This window comes from Gopherus evgoodei, chromosome 14 (genome assembly GCF_007399415.2).
Source record: "Gopherus evgoodei ecotype Sinaloan lineage chromosome 14, rGopEvg1_v1.p, whole genome shotgun sequence".
Classification (NCBI taxonomy): domain Eukaryota; kingdom Metazoa; phylum Chordata; order Testudines; family Testudinidae; genus Gopherus; species Gopherus evgoodei.
This window is the reverse complement of record NC_044335.1, coordinates 2,835,305-2,860,909: the sequence shown is the minus strand read 5'-3', so window position 1 is coordinate 2,860,909 and position 25,605 is coordinate 2,835,305. Positions and strand designations below refer to the sequence as shown.

The 25,605-nt window shown below is 48.4% G+C and overlaps 1 protein-coding gene across 8 annotated transcripts in view; it reads left to right on the top strand.

The window, feature by feature from the left end:
- Nucleotides 1–19,857, top strand: part of TPX2 (TPX2 microtubule nucleation factor) — a 39,781-nt gene extending 19,924 nt beyond the window's left edge. For 7 of the 8 annotated variants that reach the window (XM_030533116.1, XM_030533113.1, XM_030533109.1 and 4 more), the window contains exons 7-17: nt 1,227–1,360; nt 11,678–11,835; nt 12,693–12,864; nt 13,053–13,191; nt 13,794–14,010; nt 14,258–14,356; nt 15,225–15,401; nt 16,310–16,456; nt 16,991–17,102; nt 18,460–18,647; nt 19,455–19,857. In XM_030533116.1, coding sequence (XP_030388976.1) covers nt 1,227–1,360; nt 11,678–11,835; nt 12,693–12,864; nt 13,053–13,191; nt 13,794–14,010; nt 14,258–14,356; nt 15,225–15,401; nt 16,310–16,456; nt 16,991–17,102; nt 18,460–18,647; nt 19,455–19,565 — 1,654 coding nt within the window. In that variant the 3' untranslated portion in view covers nt 19,566–19,857. The remainder of the gene's footprint in view (nt 1–1,226; nt 1,361–11,677; nt 11,836–12,692; nt 12,865–13,052; nt 13,192–13,793; nt 14,011–14,257; nt 14,357–15,224; nt 15,402–16,309; nt 16,457–16,990; nt 17,103–18,459; nt 18,648–19,454) is intronic. The other variant, XM_030533114.1, reaches the window with a different exon arrangement.
- Nucleotides 19,858–25,605: the final 5,748 nt, after the last annotated feature.

Here is a 25,605-nt window from a genome sequence, read left to right as displayed (position 1 = left end):
CAGATCTTCACTTGATGTGTCTGTGAGGTGGGAATGCAATATCAAATAGAAATGGGAAGTTATGCTTGTTGAGATCATAGAGGTTTGGCAAGGGGTTAGTATCTCCTCAGGCTGTTGAAGAGGAGCAGATAAACCTCCTGTAAACTTGTGGAAGTTGTTCACTCCTGTGACTGGGGTCCTAGTGGGGGCCAGCTGTAGTCATTCAATTAGGGTGAACTGCAAAGAATGGAGCAGACAATCCCCCAAAAGCTGGTGGATATTCCAATACTTAGATTTTCCAATACAGCATAAAACAGCTTCTTTATTCCCTTACTGGTTACTCAGACATCCAAACAACGCAGTTCCCTTAAAGGATCCAGCCTCAGGCCTTCATCCAGGCATCTAAGTCAAATATGATGATTTCTGAAAATCTTATTTCATCATATAAAAGAAAAGGTTCTGCCAGTCCCAAAGAATTGGACACATTACCTCCCTGGTTATTGAATATTCCAGATCTTACCCAAAATATGCTTCAGCTAGTTCTTATTAACTGAACTAAAATTTATTAAACAAAAGAGAGTACAGTTTAAAAAAAAAATCAATATACATACAGACATGAGTTCAATTCTTAAGATTCAGATTCATAGCAGAGATGGTGAGCTTTGTAGTTGCAAAGAGCTCTTTTAGAAATAGTTCATAAGTTATATTCCGATATCCAAATATCATATTCAGGGCGTACCTGCATAACTGGGACCTGTCTTGCGACTCAAACTTCCCCGATGAAGCCCAAGCAGATCTGAGATGACAGAATCAGGACCCAAGGACCTTTTATACAATTTAACAACCTTTTTTGACAAGTTTGGTATTTCCTTGGGGAACAAAAGGTAATTAGGATGACTTTGAAGGAGGTCCATCACTAGTACTTAGCTATACAAATTAACATTAGGCCATTTGCTTGTTCCTCCAGCATTCAGAGTACACTTCAAAGAAAGGTAAATACAGAGATATCTCTTGTTTACAGTTCATTTAAATGCAGGATGTTCTTTTGATCTCTGAAGTATCAGAATACAGCATAGACAGGGACTGTTTATTATATCATCGACCCTATTCGTACATATGTGAATACACAAACATTACCCCTCCACATGTCTTTTGAGGGTTAGTTATTTTGCAGGATGTTTAACCCTTTCTGGCCTTGCGTCACAACTCCTCTCTCTACCTTTCTGACATACTTCACTCTTTTTCAGGAGGAAGTGTCTTTCTGGCAAGCTGAAGAGCACAGAAGAGCAGGAGCTAGAAAAGATGAAGCAATTGCAGCAGGAGACAATGGATCTACGCAAAAAGAATGAAGAGTCCCTGATAGCTGCTATTGCTGGCTCAGGTAGGCTCTAGCTAAACATGGAGGCTTAGCATCCCATGCCCTCCTAGTGACCTGTGTGGGTGTGGTTGTGGAGAGTGCCTTCTGGAGGGAAGTGTCAACATATGGCCATTTCTCAGAACATGGAATGCAGTCTGAGCCCCCTTAGCTGTTTGCGTCTCACCTTCCCTTTCTTTGGTGGGTGTACTCTAAATAAAATGCCCTGATCCTCACATGGGCATCTGATATATCCTGATTTCACTAACCCATCCACAGATTGTCTTGTGTCTTGTATGAATTCTAGTCTGGAGGGTTTGGGTTGATGCATGTCATGGTTCCAGGGACAGAGCAGCACTTCCACTTCTCAGAGTAGAATCCCATGATTCACCCCAGTTTTAGACTGGTTCCTTGGCAGGCAACAGGTCCCAACAGGGTTTGGCACCTGCTAGATGCTCCCTTTGGGCATGTCCTCAGTATGAAAATGCAGTGACTGTAGACAGCTTCTTCAAAACAGAAGGGTAAAAATAACAAAAGGTCTACGTACATATCTTCTTACTTATGCTTATCGCTTCCCTGAAGACTTGGGGCTTGTCTATGTAACCCTTCTGCCCATCTGAGCTGGCAGCAACAAGGGCCGGGTTCAGTATCTAGAGGTTCCGTTTGAATAACACAATGCAAAACCGGCTCAAGCCCCCACCCAGTGACCTGGGACAATTACATACCACCCCCGGGCGCCTCTAAGAAGCAATACTTCCCCTCTCGCAAGCATCGAGTCTGAGTGTAGCAAAATCCTTTTAATAAAGGAAGGAAAGAATGCAGCATTATGTTGGGGAAACATCACAAACAGGATTCATAACACAAACCATGAGCAAAAGACCCATCCCCAAGTAAGTTTGGCAGCGTCCTTTTCCCTTACCCAAAAGTCTCTGTCCCTGGTCAGTGCAGCCCCAGAGTTCAAAAAGTTTTTCTGCAGAGTTTTACTTCCCAGCCTGGGTGGAAATGGAGTGGGGGAGGGCGTATGGGGATGTTAAAGGGCACCTTATGTGGTCCGAGGCTGACTGCCCCGCCTCTCCATGGGGTTCTGCTGCAGTCTTCTCCATGAATCACTGCAAACAACTCCACTCGCTGTCCCATGAGCTGCTACAGCCATCTCACAAACTGCTGTGCTCTGCCAGCCGCTCAGCAATATATCTTCAGGGTACCCCGCCGCCCCCAGCACGCAGTAATTTTAGCTCTTTAGAGATTTCAGCTTGTTGTAGGGGAACCTCAGTGCTGTTGTGCCAATGGCCCAAAGTGAATTCTGCTCAGCAGCCTGTAACTAGGCTCCTAATGGAATCAAAATTAGCTCTGATATTCCACAGTGGAGGGGGAGAGGAGGAGGAGGAGGTGCACTTGGTATGGGCTGTTTTTGAGGACCTGAAACACCTCAGGTACAAATACCTGTCCCCAGCATCTCTCAATTCACTGGGTTTTGGAACACATGTCCCTTGTCTAGCGAGTGCTATTGAGTTGATGGTGAGTCCCTCTGTCATAAAACAGTTTCACTGTCCTTGATTCACATAATCAGGGTAACAACACTTTATTCTTCCTGCCCCAATAACAGAGAAACTGGGGATCCCACCATAGCCAAAGTGACCATTTGGGCAGCTGTGGGCTCATGCTAGGTGGGGTGGGTGTGCCTATGCAAACAAGATCAGCCCCTGAAGTTCTTTTCCACAACTCACCACAGTTCACCACCAGATATCAGGGTAGAGCTCATCCTGACTCTGCTTACATCTACATAGGGATATTTAAGAAAATTAATCGAAATTAACTAACCCATTTTAAATTTACGCCTTTTAAATTGCATTAAAACCCTATGTGGATGCTCTTGTTCAGAATTAAGGTGTCTGTCTGAAGAAAAACTGTTAGATAGTCCTGACTTAACTCTGGTGTCCCTGCTTTCTTCTTCGAGTGCTTATTCATGTCAATTCCAATCAGGTGACTCAAGGCCTCTGGTCTCAGGCGGAACTTGCTCTCCACATCAATGTCAGAGAACAGAGAGCAGTATGCCTCGCGTGCCAGACTTTCTGAGGGGGAGGCTATTTCCTATATGCTTTTCCTCCTATGCCTCTCATACACAAGGTGCTTCTCAAGATACGGAGGGAAACAAGGTTCGGTGATACTGATTCCTCCAGCCTGGCCTCACCATCACTGGTACACAGCACTCCCTGTCAAGTGCCATAGTTCATCTTCAGTTAGTTGGGGGTGTTACCCCCCATCCCCTTGCCCCTGACTCCCTGCAGCCATGGTATGCTGCAGTCCCCAGGGTTTAAAACCTGTGAGGTCTGCATTAAGTGCATGCCAAAGAGTGACCCTCATGCCTTTAGTTTAAGGTGCCTAGGGGAAGGTCACAAAAGGACAGTATTAAAATTTGTCCCGAGTTCCATCCCAGAACTATTAAAGAAAGGGAATGGTGGCCCAAAGTTCTCCTTATGGAGGCAGCTCTCTGACCCCATTTGGACCCGGCGTCAGAGGACCTCTCGCCTAGCATGTAATCATAGATGCAGAGCACCCCAGCACCGTCATCCCAGGAACTGGTGCCAAGAAAGGACTCTTTCTGAGACGCTCAGCACTGGCACGGCTTTTTTTGCAGCCAGCCGGCAGGTAGACACCAATCTCAGTTGCCAGTGCCTCAGAAGAAAAAGAAGCCAGAGAGCACCATCAGCGCCACCCTGGCCCCAGGTGCAATCAAGGGGGAAGCCAGTGATGATATCCCAGCGTTCTCCTTCTCCACAGCACCCTCTGGCACTTGCTCCTCCAGAGAGAGAGCCAAGTCGGTCCCCGAGCTCCCAACAATTGGTTCCCCAAAGTACGTCTTCTCCATGATCTTCCTTTTCTGAGACCTTGGAGTCAGATTCCTACCGCTCTGACAAGAGCATGAGGTCCCGGTTGCGGCGGGACAGATGCGTTTATCTGGCACGATTTCCACCGCAGTGGTAGAACTTATCACAGTGGCCCATCTGGACTCCCTGGGCCTTCCACCAGAGCCGGGGAAGGAACCAGGGGTCCCACTCAGTGATGTCGGTAGCTTCGGGCCACCTTTTTTCCACCTCTGGTCGATCGACCAGCCACCACCTGGGTCGACGCTATCAACACTGGCTTAGACTTCGGCTCCCGCGCTGACAGCGGCACCGATACAGTCATCCACAGCTCAGGCACTAAGGGGCATGGCGCTGTCCAGGTCGGCACCTACCCGGGACCCCTTGGGCGCTGACAGCAGGGAGCATCCTCCTCATCGATGCCAGACGAAGCCCTGGCAGGCACTGCCATAGCACCAGCACTTGAAGACAATAGGGTATTGCAGCAATTGCTGCGTCGGTGTCACGGAGTCCCCGGGCGATGCTCTGGAACTGCTTCCCACCAAGCCAGTCAGGACTTTGGGGAGCCTCCTCTCCCTTGGAGCTGACTTATTTAGGGCAAGAAGCTTACACGGCTTCACCTCCTGGGTCTCTCCTTGGAGCATTCAGCATCCTCTGCCCCTCCCGTGCGCTTCCCACAGCGAGTCCACCCCAGCGGGGTCCTGGGGAAGCCACTGGGTTCTGCACCCCCACTTTGCAGTCAGATGTGACTCCCAGCCAGCCAGTAAAAGAGAGGTTTATTCGATGACAGGAACAGGGTCTAAAACAGAGCTTGAAGATACAGCGAACCGGACCCCTCGGCTGGGTCCATTCTGGGGGGCAGTGAGCCAGACCCCCAGGTCTGCCCTCCACCCTTGACCCCAGCCAGCTCCAGACTAACAACCCCTCCCAGCCCCTCCTCTCTCCTCAGCCCCTTTTCCGGGCCAGGAGGTCACCTGATCCCTTTGTCTCCAACACCTTTAGCTGGCACCTTTGCAGAGGAGGGGCCCAGACCATCAGTTGCTAGGAGACAGAGTGTCAGGCATTTAGGTGCACTGGCCCTTTGCTCTGCCAGATACTTAAGAACTGCCATGGGGACACTGAGGCACCAACACAGTACTCAGAGAAAACATTAAGAACTTTCCCAGTTCGTCACATCTCTCCCCCCTTCGAGACCGAACTGAGCGAGGTCACTCCAGCCAGTGACCTGGGGAAGTTCGAACCCACCAACGTTCCTATGGATGCCCCAGCATCTCTCCCATTCCTCGGTGTGAGTTACACCAGGACAGTCCAGTCTCACGCCCTCCCTTAGGTCGGGTGTGCTTGATGGCACTTGCAAGCCGCATGTGGGAAGGTTTATGCGGCTTGAACCCCTTTGCTATCCCCAATACCCCTGGGGTTCAAACTGGGACGGGGTCTTCTCCCAGCACTCTGGGCTGCAATTCGGGCTTCCTTGGTTAAGAGCCCCCATCTTGGCCTTTGCCAGCTTTGGACTTGGGCAGCCGCTTTCCACTTTGTGGCCCAGACACAACACCTCTGCCGTCCCCCTTGCACTTACCAGCTTTTAATGTCAGTCACACCTCCTTGAGGCAGCCCAGCCCCCTTTTCACCTGGGACACCTGTTCCTCCCAGGTCTGGCTAAAGATGCATGTGTTATCAGTGTCTGCCAGGGCCAAGTTCTCCATCTCCCTCTGCTTGTCTAGAATCTCCCCAGGCCTAGGCATGGGGTGGGCATCGGACACTGTGATGGCTTTAAGCTTTTGATAGCCCCCATAAAACCAGATCTTCCTGTCTCCCTTGGGGATCAGCCCCATGGGTGAGGCCCATGGGCTGTAAAACAGCTGGATCCCATCTAAAGCCAGGATGTTCCTGACCTCTCTCTCCAGGATTTGGGTTGCTTTCCCAATAACTCTGAATGGGGAACACCTGATGGGGAGATTGGCTCCCACCTCAGGGAAGAGATCCCCCCGGGGGTCTTCCCCCTTCTCCATCCAATCCTCCCTCTTCAGGTCCAGGGGTCCCCTCACTCTCCTCCCATCCAGCAGCTCAAATGGGAAGAGCCCTGTGGATTCCTGGAGCACCACCAGCTGTCTCCCGATTCCCCCTAGTTCTACTTCCCCTTGGGGAGCCCATTCCCGGTACAGGAATCCCTTCTTCTGCAGGACTCTGTCCCTGCAGCCTTCCCCAAGGAGGTTGGCCACAGTGCTGCAAGCAAGTTCCCTCAGCTACTCCAAGGAGGGATCCTTCTGCAGCTCGGTCTGGGATTCAGCTGCTGGGGCAGGGAGTGGGACCTGCTCCCTCTTACTGGCTGGGCCTGGGGTCACAGCCCCCCTGAGCCCTGTCCCTGGTAGCTCCCTCCCTGCTGTGTAATCACTTCCCAGCAGCACGTCTGGACCAGGCAAACCTGTTTGGCAGCTGACCTGCCCTGCCTGCGTGTCCCCCCACTCAGCTGGGGTCTCAGCTCCCCCCGTGCTCAGCGCTGCCCTTGCTGTCCCAGTGGGGGCAGGCAGCGAGCTCTCTGCTCCGGTCACAGCATCAGAGCCAGCGTGAGCCCCCTCTCCGGTGTGCAGGGGGGCGGGGAGCATCTCTCCCTCCCACTCAGCCCCAGGGGGCTGGTTATAGGTAGGCAGGTATCCTGAGCCCAGCAGCCCCTCCCCCCGCCAACCAGGTTATTTGCATTTTCACTGACCATTTTAATCCTAGCCAATTGGTTCCCTGGATTTGAATTCAAACCCTCGGCCGTTACAGGAGCGGGGCCTGGATCCTGTCACATGGGGAGACAGTCACCCCCCAACAGGGCCTCCCAGCCGATATCCTGGAGAACCCCAACTACCAGCCAGCCCGACCCCTTCTGGGTCTGCACAGGGATCTGGGCCATAGGCAGAGCGAGGGGCTTCACCCCAGGGAACTTCACCCAGGTTCCACAGTCCCTCAGCATCTGGGGCTGCACCACCACAGTTCTCTCTGTCCCAGGGTCTCGCCTCTGCAGGCGTGTTTCCCCGCTGACCCCTGGGCAGCCCCCTATGTCTTTCTGCTCCACCATCACCAGTCCACGCTGCTGCTGCTTCTTATGCAGCTTTTTCTCGGGCTCTTGCTTTTTTTCATGGTCCTCTCGCTCTCTCGGGCTCTGCTCCCATCCCATCCGTCTCCAATCTCCTGATGGGGAACCCAATCGTGAAGACCCTCGTCTGATTGGGGACCAGACTCCTGGGGATGCCTGGCTGATGCTCCAGCTGCTCTCAGATCCTCTTGTAGCCCCATCTGGGCCAGGAATCTGCTCCTCAGAGCGGTGCTTCTCCTCCAACTGCACGATTAACTGTGCCTTGGGGAACGTCCCCATGCGTAACCCTCTCTTTGTGCACAGGATCACAATGTCCTTCTCAAGGAGATGGTGATAGGCCATCACTTCACCGTTCCCAAGTGGCTCTGGACTCACAGGCCTGTGTGCTCTTGGCTCCCCCATGGTTTCCAGGAAGAACCCCTGGTGTCCCAGCCCTTCTTGTGATCACCACCTCTTTGCCAGGGTCGAGCTGCAGACTCCTCCGCCCCTGGGACTGCTCCTGCAATCCCTAGGGGAACCCTGCTACTGCAAAAATCCTTCTCTCTCCCAGGGTCGAGCGGCAAGCTCCTCCGCCCCTGAGACTGCTCGCTGCAATCCTCAGGGGGACCCCGTTACTCCAACAGTCCTTCTCGCTGGTCACACACTCCCAGAGGTTAACTGCCCCCTGAAACCGTGCCTTTCTGAGCCTTCAGCACACCTGATCCTCATTATCCCTCCTTTGTTTTACTGCTTCCCAGTCACTTACTGCAAGCAGCTCCATTCACGGGGTGCAGTACGTCTCGCCGCTGCCACCAGTTGTCACGGAGTCCCCGGGCAATGCTCTGGAACTGCTTCCCACCAAGCCAGTCAGGACTTTGGAGAGCCTTCTCTCCCTTGGAGCAGACTTGTTTAGGGCAAGAAGCTTACATGGCTTCACCTTCTGGGTCTCTCCTTGGAGTATTCAGCATCCTCTGCCCCTCCGTGCGCTTCCCACAGCGAGTCCACCCCAGCGGGGTCCTGGGGAAGCCACTGGGTTCTGCACCCCCACTTTGCAGTCAGACGTGACTCTCAGCCAGCCAGTAAAACAGAGGTTTATTCGATGACAGGAACAGGGTCTAAAACAGAGCTTATAGATACAGCGAACCGGACCCCTCGGCTGGGTCCATTCTGGGGAGCAGTGAGCCAGACCCCCAGGTCTGCCCTCCACCCTTGACCCCAGCCAGCTCCAGACTAACAACCCCTCCCAGCCCCTCCTCTCTCCTCAGCCCCTTTTCTGGGCCAGGAGGTCACCTGATCCCTTTGTCTCCAACACCTTTAGCTGGCACCTTTGCAGAGGAGGGGCCCAGACCATCAGTTGCTAGGAGACAGACTGTCAGGCATTTAGGTGCACTGGCCCTTTGCTCTGCCAGATACTTAAGAACTGCCATGGGGACACTGAGGCACCAATACAGTACTCAGAGAAAACATTAAGAACTTTCCCAGTTCGTCACAGTCGGGTTGCCCAGGGTCTGGGCATCAAGGCAGAGGAGGTAGTTGAGTATTCTAATCCCATGGTGTATATCCTTGCACCCTCTGGGCCTTCCCATATTGCCTTGCCACTCATTAAAAAAAACAAAACATTGCTGACACCACTAAGACTCTGTGGCAGACCCCAGCCTCATTGTTGCACTTGACCGTGGGTGGCAAATGGCGATACTTTGTGCCCTCTAAGGACTAATAACACCTATATTCCCACTCACAACCTGATTCCCTTGTTGTGGATGCTGCCAATCAGTGCAAGCGGCAAGGCTTCCAAGGGCCCTCTCCCAAAAACAGGGAGACTAGAAGGACTCTACCTTTTTGAGAGAGAGGTCTATTATATGGGTGAATTGCAACTCCATATTTCCAACCAACAGGGCATTGTTAGCCGGTACTCTTCTAATACCTGTGTGGCAATGGCACAAGTTATGGAGCTGCTCCCCCTCGACTCCCGTGCCAAGTTTTCAGCCTTGGTTGAAGAGGGCAAGCTAATCTCACGAGCTTCCCTCCAGGCTGTACTGGACTGTGCTGATGCTACCATGAGTCATGGCTACAGGGGTGGCCATGAGAAGGGGCTTCTGGATCCCATATGAGGTCCAGCAGACCATACAGGACCTCTCCTTTGAGGGTGTGACTGTTTGCCAAGAAGACAGATAAAGGGCTACATAGCCTGAAAGATTTCTAGAGCCACCCTCAAATCTTTGGGCCTACACACTCCCTGCACGCAGCGGAAGCACTTCAGGCCACAACCTCCTCCAAGGTTCTACCAACAGAATTGTCAGGATGGTTCCTGGAGAAGGAATAGGAGCAGCAGGAAAAGGCCGCACCTGTCCTAAGGCCAGGGCTCTGGCCAACCCAAGCCTCCTTCTCGCCAGACAAGCCTTTTGAAGGCGCGGTTGAGGACAGCTCACCAGAGCAAGAACTGGATCCACCCCACCTTATCTTTTTGTCCAAACTATCCCCTTTCTACCATGCATGGCCCTGTATCACTTTGGACCGCTGGGTGCTCCGCACAGTAAAGAGGGGATACTCCATCCAATGCAATTTCACGAATCCGTTTTTTAAATTCACACCTTTAATTAATTTGGATTAATTTTCCTGAGTGTCTATCTGTAGACAAATTGTTAGATGGTCCTGACTTAACTCTGGTATCCCTGCTTTCTGAGGACTCTTGGCTTATCTGCACTGCACCACAATTCAGCGGTGTGAGTATCCGCATGCCCCAGAGTGCTGCAGTGGAAGTCCCTGTGGGGGGGGCCCTACGGATGCAAACTAAAAAACATAGAGGACCAAAAAAGTGCTACTGTAGCTAAACAAAGTAAAAGAAACAGAGGCAAAAAGGTGAAAAGTGGAAGTTAAACCCTACTGAGAAAACTAGAAAGGAGCATAAATTCTGGCAGATGAAATATAAAAATATAATTCGGCCAAAAGAGAATTTGGAGAACAGCTAGCCAAAGACTCAAAAAGTAATAGCAAAAAGGTTAAGTAGAACAGAAGCAGGAAGCCTTTTAAACAACTAGTGGGGCCACTGGACCATTGAGATGCTAAAGGAGCACTCAAGGAAGATAAGTCCATTGTGGAGAAACTAAATTAATTATTTGCATCAATCTTCAGAGCTGAGGATGTGAAGGAGATTCCCAAACCTGAGCCATTCTTTTTAGGTGACAAGTCTGAGGAACTATCCCAGACTGAGATGTCATTGGACGAGGTTTTGGAACAAATTGGTGAATTAAACAGTAATAAATCACCAGGACCAGATGGTAGGTTCTGTAGGTTCTGAAGGAGCTCAAATATGACATTGTAGCACTACTAATTGTGGTATGTAACCTATCATTTAAATCTGCTTATGTACGAGATGACCTGAGGATAGCTAATGTGACACCCATTTTTTAAAAAAGCTGTAGATGCAGTCCAGGCAATTATAGGCCAGTGAGCCTAACTTTAGTACCAGACAAACTGGTTGAAACTGCTGTTGCTGGGGGAGGGGGCAGCGCATGGCACCACCCACGAACAGTCCAGGCGGGCCTATGGCCCTGCTGCTGCTCCAGTAGGGAGATGGCCAGGTGCTGCCCCCTGCCCCTGCCGCTTCAGGACCAGCTGCCTGGGGCTGCCAGAGCAATGGCCAGGGTAGCTTTCCCCAGGGCATCCCCAGCTGCTGGGGTGGTCCTGGGTTCAGCCTCACCAATGTAGCAAAAATCACAGAGGTCACAGAAAGTCATGGATGCTGCGACCTCCGTGAATGATTCGCAGCCCTTAACTATGACTCCCTGTGTGGATACTCTGATTTCTGGAATAAGGGTTTTGTTCTGTATTAGTGTAATCCACTTTGGAAGTGGATTGGATTGATCCAGGATAAGAATACTCACACAGGGAGTTAGTGAGGAATAGCTGCTCTGCTTTAAATTCACACCCTACCTTAATCTGCATTAATTTCACTGTAGGCCTTAATCTCCAGACCCTCTTCTTCCCCATAATTTCAGGACTGAGGCTTTTAACCATTTCCAAGTTCTTTAGTATTTAAGTGTTGGGGATGGGCTGGCTACAACCATCATCTGCTTTCTTGCACATGTAACTGTATGTCAGTCTGAGTCAGATCTCTGCACCATATAGCAGACAGCATGACTATAACTGAATAGACAGAGGTAGACAGACATATCCACAAAAAACAGATTTTCCACATTCTTAACAGCATATTTCTGGAACCATATCAAATGACATGTCCAAAGTATATTGGGCCACAAATCTACCTGGAAACAAAGCTTAATTATCTTGTGAAATATAAAGGGCTGAGGATGAGTTCGCAGGCCTGATGTAATGCACATAGCTGCATAGAGAACACAGATTTTGGATAAGCATAAACTGCTCCTCTTTGGTATCAGCCTCATGGGGTTTTCTCCTTTTTAGGACAACCTGTGAAGAAAACAACTATCCAGGTAACAAAGCCAGTTGACTTCCATTTTTGCACAGATGAGAGGATTAAACAGCACACCGAAAGCCAACCTGGGAATGAATACAAGAAGCTGGATTTCATAGCAGCTCTGAGAAAGCACCCTGCGTCTCCGGTGAGAAGATAGGGCAGCAAGGGTGCTACCTGATTGTTCTAAATCTATTGGTGGCTCTTCCTGTTCTACTGTTTGCTAATGTGTGATTTTCTGGTGAATGTAAGAGGTCATGTGGGATGAGACCGACTAATAGAGGTGCTGTGGTCTTACTGAGCATCGCCGTGCTGGCTGTCAGCATCTCTGCAGAGTTTCCAGTCTGGCCCATCCCAGAGCTTGTTGTAAGTGGAATCTGGAATCCCCTCTACTACTCCAACGGGTTGAGTTCCCATGAGGCTCCAAAAAGAGGATCCTCTGAAAATAGAGGAGTATGCCTTCCCTAGTACCCCTGCGCTTCAGATCTCTGAGATAGGAGCTAAGTATTCTTTCCTTACAGGTGATTCCTTATCAGCAAGGCTATTACAAGTCCTCAGCCCCAGTAACATACCAAGGATTCTATTTTCAAGCTGGAGTCTGCTTATTTAGCTACGTCTGAGTATCGGTGTAGTAGGGTCTATCCTCAGCAGTGCTGAGCATGCGCATCTGTTCAAATCAGTGGGAGCTGTGCTCTCATCTCTGCATGGATTCTCTTCTTGCTGCTAAAGTAGTTTTGAGAGAAGAGAACTTTGGGGGTCCATTTAATATAAGCTGAAGATATGACTACAGTATCTGAGGTGGCAGACTAGAACAGAAGGAGGAGATTAGAATGCTTTAATCAGTTGGCATAGAGGATTAAACGAATGATTGTACAGTGCCTCCCTCCTGTTCTGCCACATGTTAAGCATTGACACTTTCCCTTACTAGCGGGAAGATGTAGGAGCAAGGCTTTGGTGGAGTGCCTTGTTTAGATTGCTACAATGACCAGCAGCTTCTCTTTCCAGGCACGAGTGGTGAAGGGGCCCACCATCCCCAAACCTTTCAATCTCTCCTGTGGCAACAAAAGGAAGTTTGAAGAAACTACATCAGAGTATGTCCCCCTTGCTCAGCAGATTGAAAACTTCCAGAAACGTACTCCCTCTCGTTACCATTTGAGGAGCAGGAGGACCGATGAAAGTAAGTCTTAGCGAAGTGGGCTAACTGGTAATTTGTGCACCAAGGTAAAAGGGGAGCAGGAAGCAGTAACTTGTTAAAGTTCTACCTAGTTTGTGTGAGTGTCTCTGAGCCTGGCCATCTGCTCTAATTAAAATTATCTGTTTCAGCTCAGGCTATTAATTACTAGTTTTTGTGATTTGGATTTGTAGGTCCCATTCCAGTAAAGCCACTGAAGGCCAGGCTTACACAGCCCAAAACTCCCCTGCTTCAAACAAAACAGCGCTTCAGACCTGTAACTTGCAAGAGTGCAGCTGAGTTGGAGGCTGAGGAAATAGAGAAGCTCCGACAGTAAGTGGAAGCATTGTTTGGACACTGAAATATCCTAGTGTCCACAGAGCAACCTTAACCAACCTGTAAGTCTCCAGGTGCTAAACTACTGCTTCTGAGGAACAGTCTTGTGTAAAGCTATAAACAATAGTGTAAATGGGCTTAATGGATCTAGATTTAAAGCAAAAGGATATAGGATTGATAATTTTAATGTGGATTTGGAAAATGATCCAGTTCATAAGAGGAAAGGATTCTAACTCTTGGCCAAGAGTTATAGTTAGTAACACTCCCCTAATAAGCAAGTGCAATCACCACGTGCAGTATGAATTCTCCTACAACCAGACTTGTTGTTTTTCTAGTTGAGTTCTAAAGTAAAAAACACATCGTCACATAATCCAAGGGGTAAGGTTGCGCCTGGGGAACTCCATGTTCAAGATGTGGTGAGTGGCTTAGTTGGTCCTTGTGGACTCCTAGTAAGGAGGCGGAGCTGTGCTTGAGGTGAAGTATACAAGGCTCAACTGGTCACTTGCTGATTTCTGCTGTTGTGACCAGGGAAAAACTGCTTATGACTGTTCTCTGCCTTGTTCTGTGTGTAGGTGATTGTCCCCTTATTCTTCATGCAGATACAAATTCAAAGCTCAGGAGCTTAATCCAAGGATCATAGAGGGTGGGCCAATCCTGCCCAAGAAACCCCCTGTGAAAGAGCCCACACAGCCTATTGGATTTGACTTGGAAATTGAAAAAAGGATTCAAGAGCGAGAGAGCAAGAAGCAGCAGGAGGAGGAGCATTATGAATTCCATTCCAGGCCATGTCCAGCTAAAATCTTGGAGGATGTTGTGGTAAGAACTCTTGCAACACAAGCTCTGCTCAAGAAACGAGAACATCTGAAGCAGCAGTAAGCTTCCATTTCAGAGCCTGCTTCCCTATTTCTTTATGATGCTGTACTGCAGTTTGTGTCTACCAAAGAGCTCTGAATATCACTTTGCATCAGGGAAGAGCTACAGTGGGTTAATTTATGCCAGGGTGCTCCTGTGAAGTATTACCTAGTCAGGGCTAAATTCTCACTTTACTATCTCCTCCTGACAGGGTGTTCCAGAAAAGAAGCCCCTTCCTGTTACAGTTCCTAAATCCCCAGCCTTTGCGCTGAAGAACAGAATCCGATTGCCTGATAGAGAGGAAGAAAAGGTGACTAATTTGGGACGGTTTCTGGTCTCTGTAGCTTGTGGCAGCTGGGACCCTACCCTTCCCATAACCAACCAGCAGCGACTTCACAAGCAGTAATGGGTCTTCTGGTTAAGCAGTTCTTGCTTTCAAACTTGGGGTAAATGACTCAGTGGAGAGACCTCCAATTAGCCCTCTTTCCAATGGCCATTACCTCCCAAAGGGAATCACCTTTTCTCTGTCCTTCAGAGAAATCAAATCCTCTTAAGAAAATACATTTAACTAAGTAGACCTTTTATTTTAAGGGATATTGTTTGGGCTCCTGAGGTACTGAATGTATGCCCTTTGCTGCTGTCACTAACTTTGTCTTCCCGGGGAAAAGTACATGGCTTATAGCCTTCTTGAGGAGTGAGGGCTCTGGCCCTGATGCTAATCTGCTGGGGAGGGAAGTGGATGTTCAGGATTTGTATTATTCACTATAGTTATTCTAGGTGCAAGGGGAGCTTCTTCATAAGCAGGATGAAGGCCTTTCTGGCTTGAACACCTTGGTGCTACCTGGGGAGACCCAGGGCCCTTGAGGGTGGGTGGAGAAACTACAATCCAACCTTTGTGAGTAGTAGAACAAGCAAGATTTTGCATTGTTCAGCTTATTCACCAAGAAGTCCCAAGACTGATACCTGCATTATTATTCCTGTGGCAGTCTGTTACACTTTACTGTGCCTCCTAGTAGGAGAGGACAATGTGCAAGTCTTAAGCCCTTCATTTTTAGCAACACTAGGAATCTCCCATCACAAAAAGTCCTAAACCTGTTATCAAAGAACAACACTGGTCAGGGGATCAGTGTGTCTCTTGCGTTTCTCAGCCTGTCTCCTTAATGCTGATGTTTCTTTAGGGAGAGGAGGTGGTCCCAGTGATCAAAGCTAACCCCATGCCACACTATGGAGTGCCCTTCAAACCTAAAGCCCCGGAGCAGAGACATGTGGAAGTGTGCCCCTTCTCTTTTGACTCTCGTGACAGAGAGAGGTGGATGCAAAAGGAGAAAAAAATAGAAGAGCTGCAGAAAGAGGAGGTGCGTACTGGGAAATGTGTTGGATTACTGTTTCCAAAAAAAAAAAAAAAAAAAAATCCTGTCTCTTGCTACTGGCAGAAATGCTTGTGGGGTTTCATGTTCAAGCATAACTGCTATTGTAGACTGACCAGATGTACAGCTTTTCGCAAACCTATTTAGCAAGATCTCAAGAGTGCTACAAAATCATGGGGGGGTAGGGGGAAAGGTTTCAGTTCCCCCGATAAGAGTATATGGATCTCTAGGGAATATCTTCACCTGGGAAGATATTCCAACTGTCCATCTCACTGTCCTTAAATCCCTGGAGGAAAATAATGGAATTCCTGTTTTCCTCCTTCTTCTGTTCTTGTTGGCCCAATATTCATTGGAAGCATGGGAACTGCCATTCTGGATCGATGCACTGGGCTGTGTGGTCTAGGGGCCAGTAGCAGATGCTTCTGAGGAAGATGCAAGAAATCCTTCAAAAGGCAGTTACAGAAAGGCAGGCCTGCAAAGCAAGCTTCTTCCTAACCCCCCATTAGTCTGACTTTTATTTCCTGAAGCAGAAAGACCTTTTTCCTTCTTAAACCATTAGTTATCTTTTTAATCACTAATGCATTGCTGGATAATCTTACCCCTGTAAATGTTTATTCCTCTTGAGTCAGCTAAATTCCTTAGGGTTTTCAAAAGTATCTAAGGGACTTAAGAGCCCAAATCCCATTGGAAATTCAATAGGAGCTGGACACTTAACTCCCTTAGTTTCCTTTGAAAACCCTGCCCTTGGCATCTCTTGTACCAGTAAGCACCAGAGGATGAGGGAGTATAGTGTTTTCCTTAATCAGTTTCAAGTTTGCCACCTGAAAAGTAAGGGTGATCTTAATCCAAGCAGCACATTTCTTACCATTATTCAAGTTTGAATTTATTTCTTGTAGGTACCAAAGTTCAAAGCACTACCGCTGCCTCAGTTTGACTACATCAACTTGCCACAAAAAAAAGTGAAGAACACAACACAACCAGAACCCTTCCATCTGCAGACAGATGAACGGGGAGCTACCAAGTTGCAGAATTGGCAGCAACAGGTAGGACTAATGGGACAGCAATTCTGTGGCACTTTGGGCCACAGCAACTCCAGAGCTGGGCCTGAAGAGTCTGGCTTCTATATCAAGTACCAATTAAGCAGAAATGGGACTTGTTGGTATCTAAAACCAGTTCATTCGTCACAGCGGTATATTGGCAATGGTTCACGCAGCAAATTATCCTGCCTTGGGTTCAAGTCTCATCAGACCTTGGGTGCTGTGAAAAGCACACCTGAACAGCTGTTACCTGCTATTTCCCAGGGCAGCCATACACAGCTGCAGCTCTCCTGTACTCTGAGGTTGGAATTCCAAGTGCTGCAATAAAACTGACCATTGGCTTTTGAAGCTGCTCTCCAGGCAGCTCACTGCACAAATGCCAAGCAGACAAGTGCTGCTTGGCTACATTTCTTTTGGATTTAAATTCTCTCCATTTTCACTTATGGAATTGTCTGAAGTCTAAACTTTGTTCTCTGTGAAGCAGAGAGTGGGGTGCATTTCAGTTACTCAGCTCCTGACAGGACCCTTCTTCCCCTGCAGATCAAAGAAGACCTGAAACGGCAAAAAGAGGCAGCGTGTTTCAAAGCTAATCCAAACACCGTTGTTCACCAGGAGCCTTTTGTGCCAAAGAGGGATAGCAAGCCAGTATCAGGTGGAGTTACATGCACTCACTGCACTGGCTTGCTGGCAGTCCAGGGCTGACGGACAAGTGCTGTTGAACTGCACTGGGAAAACCTGCTGATACCTTTTTAGTATCCACATAGCTAGTGGTGCTTGTGCAATACTTAGTCAACAAATTCTCTAACAGCCTGAGTGCCAGGGGGAGGGGAGGCTCCTCTTCACTGCTCCATCTTCTGTTCTAACGTGGCAGCTGCTTTAACAGCTTTGCAGTTGGCAGATAATGGTTACTAGCTTGGGATAAGGTACAGCACATGCAAGGAGCTCCCTGTGGAGACAGCTGACACTTCTGTAGCAGCTGCCAGTCTTTCCCTCCCTTCCCCTTTATGAAGAGGGGCAGAGCTTGGTTTGTGGGAACTGGGAGCTTTTGTCTGTTCTCTATCTTACAATAACCTTCTCCTTAAAAGCCTGTTTGTAAAGAACTCTTCCAAGAAGTGCACTAGACCAGGGGTTCCCAAACTGGTATGTAAGGGTGGATTTTATTTATTTACTGCATTTTCGTATTAGGCAACTCAGCCAAAGTTTTAAATCTCTATGGGAATTTGTTATATAAAATACAGTAGTTAATTTACTTCAAGATGTGCTAATGAAAACACGGACGCTGACACACGTCACCTCAAATCACCATAAAGTGGGCTTCAGTTGTATACATTGCAATATAACCATGTGCACGTAACAGTGAAATGTGGACAGATGGCTGAAGACAGGTGTGTTAAGAAGAATACTGGCAGTATCAGTGATGAGAAAGGTGCTGGTAGCTCTAGAAGGAGGTACACAATAAGGGCTGGTCCACACTAGGGGGGGAAATTGATCTTAGATGCGCAACTTCAGCTACGTGAAGAACGTAGCTGAAGTCGAATATCTAAGATCGAATTACTCACCCATCCACACCGCGCGGGATCGATGTTCGCAGCTCTCCATGTCAATTCCGGAACTCCGTTGGAGTTGATGGAGTTCCGGAATCGATATAAGCGTGCTCGGGGATCAATATATCGCGTCTAGATTAGACGCGATATATCGATCCCCGAGCAATTGATTTTAACCCGCCGATACGGTGGGTAGTCTGGACGTGGCCTAAGAAATGTTTGGGAACCTCTGCCCTAGACTGACCAGTGCATACATTCATTGGCCCATTATTGGAGAACTGACACTGTATCAAAGCAGCCCAGATGCATAAAGCTCTTTCTTCCTTCCTTCTCCCAAAATCCTAACAGCCTCCACTAATACACTTAAAGCATGGACCTCTAGATGAGGAGACTTCTGTCTAACCCTAACATAGCTATGCTCTGCGTGACTGTTGTGCCAATGTTGTTCCCTCTTTCTAAACTTAGAGAGCCTTTCTGGTTCCATAGTTGCTGAAAGTTTTGAGCTGGCGACAGAAAAGAGGGCAAAAGAGCGTCAAGAGTTTGAAAAGCGACTAGCTGAGTTGGAAACTGAAAAAGAGAAGCTTCAAGAAGAGGCAAGACAGCAGGAGGCTGAGCGGGAGAAAGAAGAACTCTCCAGGCTGAGACAGGAACTGGTAAATGAGCAGGCTATTCCTGGTCAGGGGCTGGAACACAGACGGACTGGGCTTATTAACTTGTCTGTCTTGGACATGCAGCAGCCAAGTGCAGTCCTGAGTCTACTGCTGGAGTGATCTGCCAAGGCCCCTGTCTCCTAAACTGGTCTAAAAACCAATCCCTCTGGAGGTATTATTGATACTTATGCCAGATTGTTTTCTTAACCTGGCACATCAGTACTTCAGGGCCTCAGGGTACATGTACACAGCTTGAACTGAACAGTAAAAACACTAAAGCAGGCTCCTACAAATGAACATCAGGTTGTTTAAGGCAGGGGGTCTCAATCTTTTTCTTTGAGGCCCCCCCCAACATTCTGTTAAAAACTCCACAGCCCGCTTGTGCCATTGCATACAAAAGCCAGGGCTGGTGTTATGGGGTAGCAAACAGGGCAACTGCCTGGGCCCACAGGGCCCCCACAAAGCTACATTGTTCAGGCTTCAGCCTCACCCCCAGGTGGCAGGGCTCAGGGACCCAGGCTTCAGCCCCAGGCAGTGGGGCTTCAGCTTTCTGCCCTGGGCCCCACTGAGTCTAATGCTGGTCTGGCTTGGAGGCCCCCTTGAAACCTGCTCGAGGCCCCCTAGGGGTCCCCGGACCTCTGGTTGAGAACTCCTGCTCAGGGTGTAGTACCCGGGCCACTGGAAACAGTCATTACTCTTTAGTGCTTAAACACAGCTCCCTGACTGCATCCTCCTGGTGGCTGCTGATCTGTGCTGCGGTAAATTGGGATGAGGGTAACTGACCCTTAGCTGTCCTTTTTGTTTTTGTAGGTACACAAGGCAAACCCAGTTCGCAAGTACCGCAGTCTGGAGGTGAAGCCAAGTGACCAGCCTCTGACCGTGCCAAAGTCTCCGAACTTTTCCGACCGATTTCGGTGTTGATCTGCACCATTGTGTAGGAGCCCTTCTTTCCTAGCCTCTTGAGTGTAGAGAAAACACTTGGGACTCCTCTTAACTGAATGCCCGCCTCCATTATTTTATTTGATACTGAGTAGCTTTAACAGTTTCACAGAGGCAAGTGGCTGAAATATGCTGTGCCTGGATGGAGATCACCAGTCATGTGGCTTCACCCAACATGTAGAAATGTTCATCTTAAAGACTGAGCCAGGTTTTAATAGTGTACACGAATTAACTACTTTGCATACTTTAATAAAGTAAAAAGTGTTCTGCCGGGCTCAATTCCCTTTTTGTGGAAGGGTTCGGATGTATCTTGGATTCAGTTGGTGCACACCTATCAGGTGTTGGCCACCTCTTCAAGCTGCCACCTTGTTTTCCAGAATCTGATTTTGTTTTTGTTTTTTAAAACAAATCTCCAGCTGTGACCCTCAATCTGAACTCTGTCATTCAGTAATGCCTTAGTCTGCAGATTCTGAAACCATAGGTGAGGTATGAACTGCCCCATTCATTTCAGTGGGTGCTCAGTCCGATGCCGACGGACAAGACTGTTAATAGTCAACATTGATGATCAGTAAAACAGTTAGCAAAGTAATAAGTGGGAATATCATATGGTTATCCACGCAATCTACTATGAGAGACTGCCTGCTCTAGCCCTGCGAGTGGGCTTGGGAGTATCTCAGAGTGCTGTGTGTGATTATGGCCACCTCTCTTCCCCCAGTTTGACTTCTGCTTCAGCTGCCTTCTCAAGGATGTAAGGGCTTCAGGTCACTGGGCCTGGGCCCTGGCCCTCTCCACTTGTAGGAGATGCATTTATTTCTGTGGGCTGAGTCTCCTAGGTGGTCTGTTGGCTGGGATAAGGCTGTAATGATGTGGGTTTGAGCCATGCAAACTTTTCCAGCAAGAACAAACTCTCTAACATTATCTTGGGGTAGTGGCAAGAAGGAAACAACCATTTCCAATGATTCCATCAGTGCAGAATTCTCCGTCCTGGGTCTTAGCTCTCTAGCAGGAGACTGACTGAAGTCTCCTAGCTCTGGGAATAGGAGTTAGCTCTTGGGAGGAGCGGGGCAGCTCACCCAGTAGGGCCATGGTAGTGGGACAAAACATGAGCCAGGCCTCATACTGTCTGTCTCCCTACTCCAGCAAAGCATAAATGCTGCCCTCCAAACACACTAGACAGTTCCTTCCACTTAGTAGAAGGCAAAGTTCTCAGAGATGCCAGTTCCATCAACAGAAAATAAATGCATTAAAAATGAAAAGGCACAAGAGACTGAAAATTGATCTTTTTCTGAGAGGCTAATCTCAGGAGGTGGCTAAAGGAAGGAGATCCCTGCAGGATGACTTCAGAGTCACATCCCAAGGTAACTAACTTCCCCTTCTCTGGAGATACCAGCTATACAGAACTCTCCCTCCTGGAATGCTGTTACTTTTACTTCAGTGACAAACCAAGTCCATATTGTGACTGAGGAGCTGGGAACTACTTAGTTTGAAAACTTGGTAAGAACGTCTTCCTCTTGCAAAAGGAGCTAGACTGTCTGCTGGCGGATAATTGGGCTGGTTAGTGTCTGTTTGCTTCCCTCCAGCCTTTCCTAATGCTGTGCATATTGACTAGCTAATGCTGTGGCACTACCTTGGGCTGAAGTCAGACATGAGTCACTCTGTGAAAGAAATCTTGGTACCTCTCCTGCTGACAGTCAGTTTAAATCTTGGCAATTGAATGTTCAGAGCATTTAGGATACATTTGCTCATAATTGCATTATTTTCCTAATAACTTCAGATCAACACTGAGTAGTGCCTAGTAGCATTGGGAAACTCTGGGTCGTCATTTCTACAATACCTGGATTTTTTCCTTCTTTCCCCATTCCCTGAATGGTATGTCACAATATGTTCATAGCTTGTCTGGGGAAATCCGTAGCGCTGATAGAGGCAGTTAAGAAGCTGTTGACTACATAGCTGGGTTTTTCTCAGCCGAGTCAGGCAGGCTATCTTAAGCTTCAGTGCAGGGGCTAGGATTCAGGTAGGGACGCTGTTCTCATTCTGAATCGACACCATCTGCCTCGCAGCCTGCCGTGACACTCAATTTAGACCAGGTATAAAGTTTCCTGGGGAACAGACAAGGTCTGGCTGTGTAGAGTTTCTCAAGCCTATGAAAAGAGCATAAAGGTTAAAGTGTGGTGCTTAGAGCTGTGACGCTTGTGTAGCTAGGGAACTGGCATGCTTGATGCCTTGCCAAGTATCCCAGGACACTCTGTTTTCCAACCAGAGCCAATGTGGATGCTGGCTCAAGTTCCTAAGTGGAAAAACACTTGGCATTTTCTTGTCTGTTTCCTGCTCTCAAGAGCAACCTGGAACACTGTTATTAAAAAGTCATTTTGGGGTGTGGCTTTTCGTTCTTAAACTTGGACTCTGAGTGACAACTGGCCCAAGTGCCTGAGGAATGTGTGTCTAGAACAGAATCCAGCAAGCATTCCCCTTCATAGGTATTGCTTCAGTTGCTCATGAGCGCTGGGGTAGGGAGAGTAAAAACACTCCGCCCCCAACTTTGCCTTACTCCCTCTCCTCCCACTCCAGTAACTACATTATATAAAGAAGTCTAAGCAAGGAGGGAGTGTTCCTCTAACTGTCCTAAAGAGAGCCCCTTTCACTTCTTATAGATGTAAACCATCTACAGACCCATGCTACCCATTGGTACTTTCTAGCACAGTTCAAAGGCTCCATTCTGTAACGCTAATCCTGCCTGCCTGCACATCTTTGGTACTGAAAGATGAAAATTACAGCTGCCTTGCCTGTTGCCCGTACTCCTGGCTCTCATAATGTTTGTTTTCCTGGAGCCTCGTTAGACAATCTCCGAACTCTGTCACTGGCTGTTAAATAGACAAGCTCAAAATGGAGAGGAAGAGTTGAATGGAATAGCCTTGGACTGGGGTGTTCTGGGCCATGAAAAGCAAAGTACCTCACTCTTCCAGTGGGGGTTTGGTGCAGGGGCAGAGCAGACAACTGGGAAAAGATGCAGCAATACATGGCTGACATGAGTCTTGAGAGGTGGCTTCTAGGTATCTTGGCTGCTGCCCTAAGGAAAGGACAGAATTTCTAGCTGCATATTGGTAAGAGGCTATAGTTGGCTTAGATGTCCCCTATAGCCATCCAGTCCCCTGGACAATTTTTACTGCTTGCTTGCCCAAAGCCAATAACGTAGTGCCTCTCTCTGCTCGCCTCCAGTGTGTACTCTGAGCTATGAGTGAACTGGTCTTCTGGTCAATTGACAGCATCGCTATCATTCCTAGTCTCATACAAACTTAACTCTGTAGTCCATGTGTGCAATGGAATCCATTGATGAAAGCTTAGCTTCTGCCTCATGTATAATTGAGTTACCACCTTGAGTAACCTTCTACAAGTGGCAAGAGCTGTCCATTCAGGAGCTTTAAACCAAGCTGCTGCGCCGGAACAGAGCTGACTTGTCTCCTATAACTTCTGTTCTCCTCTGCAATACCCTTGCTTCTGCAATAAAGGATTTAGGTCCAGATCCTCAAATCGCGAGGGCTAATTTCCACCTATTTCAGAATAAGTTAGGAGCATAAATACCTTTAAGGATGTGTGCCTTAGTCCTTAACCATTCTAGGAGAACCCTGGTGCACTCTGCCTGCTTGGAAATGCAGCCAGGGATGCTGAAACAATAATGAAGATGTGAACTAGCTGCACAAACTACTGTCGTGTTAGCTTTTGAGCCTAATGCATCAACTTGGAACCACTATTACTCTTGTTCCAATCACTTTGGCAGAGACGTTCACTGAGTCTCCTTATCCACCCACCATTGATGTCAAAGCTGAGTCATTGCCCCCTTCCTTACCATTGCAGGATTGACCTTGCAGGCAATTCTCCAGATTCATTTTTAAAATGACCTCACCAATCGAGTGACTACTACCTCAGTTGAGTCTGTCTCTCCCTCCCTCCCTCCCTCCCCACCAGCAAATGTTTTCTCATTCCCATCTTCTCCTGTTAGCCAAAACTTTCCACCCCCTTCTACCTTTGCTGCTGGGCAGCAAGTTGAGGCCACGTCCACACTACAGAGTAAAATTGAAATTAATAAAATCGATTTTATAAAACAGGTTTTATAAAATCGATTTTACGCGTCCACACTAGGGCATATTACTTCGGTGGTGTGCGTCCATGGTCCCAGGCTACCATCGATTTCCGGAGCGGTGCACTCTGGGTAGCTCGGTAAAAGAATGGGACCAATAATTTCGATTTCCGTCCACACTAACCCTAAATCGATATAGTAATATCGATTTCAGGGTTACTCTCGTTGAGCAGGAGTACAGAAATCGATTTTAAGACCCCTTAAAATCAATTTTAAGTGCCTTGTAGTGTGGACGGGTACAGCGTTAAATCGATTTAACGCTGTAGTGTGGACCAGGCTTCAGTTACCGAGGGAGGGGCCAGAGAACCAGCATTTAGGTTAGGAAGCTGAGTCCAGCTGGGAACTAACAGCATGACTGAGGACATAAGATTACTTCCACCTCCCCTTCCACTGAAAGGAATCAGTGCATCACAATAGTGGCCAATACAGGAACATGCTGGTACAGAACAGTTCATAGTCTTCGGTTCCTATGAGGCCATGTGGTCATGCAAGTTGGCCAGCCATTTTTGGAAAATACGTCTTTTGCTTTCTTGCTGTCAGAGCTGTTCCAAGTACTATAGCTGGACTGTCGCCTTGAGGCAGTCAAGGACCACCATGGATTTAAGTGTCTTTAGTGGTCAAGTGCAGTGTGTATGTTTGGTGTGATTGTAACTGCATTTCTCAGATATGGACCAGCCCTGCTTGTCACCTGGATACCGAAATGTGCTCTTGGTGTCTGCCTGCACTTGGCGTTTCCTTTTAAAACCTGATATTTTATTCACTGACAGATTACAAAGATGATAAATTGCTGTCAAAGATGTTCTGGTCCCAGCAGCTCTCATGATGGGCTTTACTGAAAACCCAGTTGTTATGGGGCCATGTCCCATGCTGGCTGGGAGCAGAAGCCTAAGGACAGCACCAGGAATGGGGAATTAGGGTTGAGAAAACAAAGTGAGGGATTGTGGCATATTTCTTGACTTGCCTTAAGATTTGTAGATGCAAAGGGCTGGTCCCCAGACAGATTTGCATCAAACTAATATGGTGTGAACTGAAGCTGACTTACCTATTTTGGTGCAAGTCTGTGTAAATGCCATTAGTTTAGAATAAAACCCATCAACATGGTTTGACTTTAGCAAAGTCACTTGAGTCCCATTGGGTCTGAAATATGTGTCCCAGCACAGACTTGGCCAAGGCTTAACTGACCTAGTTTAACTAAACTAGGGCAGGTCTGGGCTACAGCCTTCGGGCTTGATCCTGCAAGCGCTCGCCTGGTCCCATTTGAAGGGAAGAGTCCTCCTGAGCTGAGTAAGCCTTACTTATCAGAGGAAGGCTGTGCAGAATCTGCTACCAGCGACCCCAAACCTGGCTCCCTTCCATCCCAGCTTTCTGAATTGAGCAGGGCTGACTTTTCCTTGCCCTGTGGCCCGAACAGCTGGGCAGCAAGCTGCCTCTGCCCTCTGGCTAGAAGCAGGGCAACTGCAGCAGCCTGTTGGATACTTAGCCAAACCCAGGCAGGCTTTCCTTGCACAATCCTCCAGAGACTTTTCATTCTGCTGCAATTCCCGTTCCCTTCCCTGCCTCAAGATCCTGACATTGAGGAAGAGTGGAGGCCCCCAGATCTGCTGGATCCCTAACCTAAAAGGAAAGGACGGCGCACAAGTGGAGCGGGAACAATGTAAACTACCCTCCATAAACAATGCTCTTGTCGTTCAGTACAGTCCGACCTGAATCCTGGCTCATCTCTTAGTTAAAACTGACTCCCGGCACAAGAATTAGGGGATCCGCTGCCTATTTAGAAGCCCGCAGCATCGTCACTTGGGCTCCGCATTGTTGGCTTTGGGAATGCGAGGGCGTAGGGAGCCGGGCACTGAACGCTAGCCCTGTCTCCTGGCAGCGGAAGCCATGAAG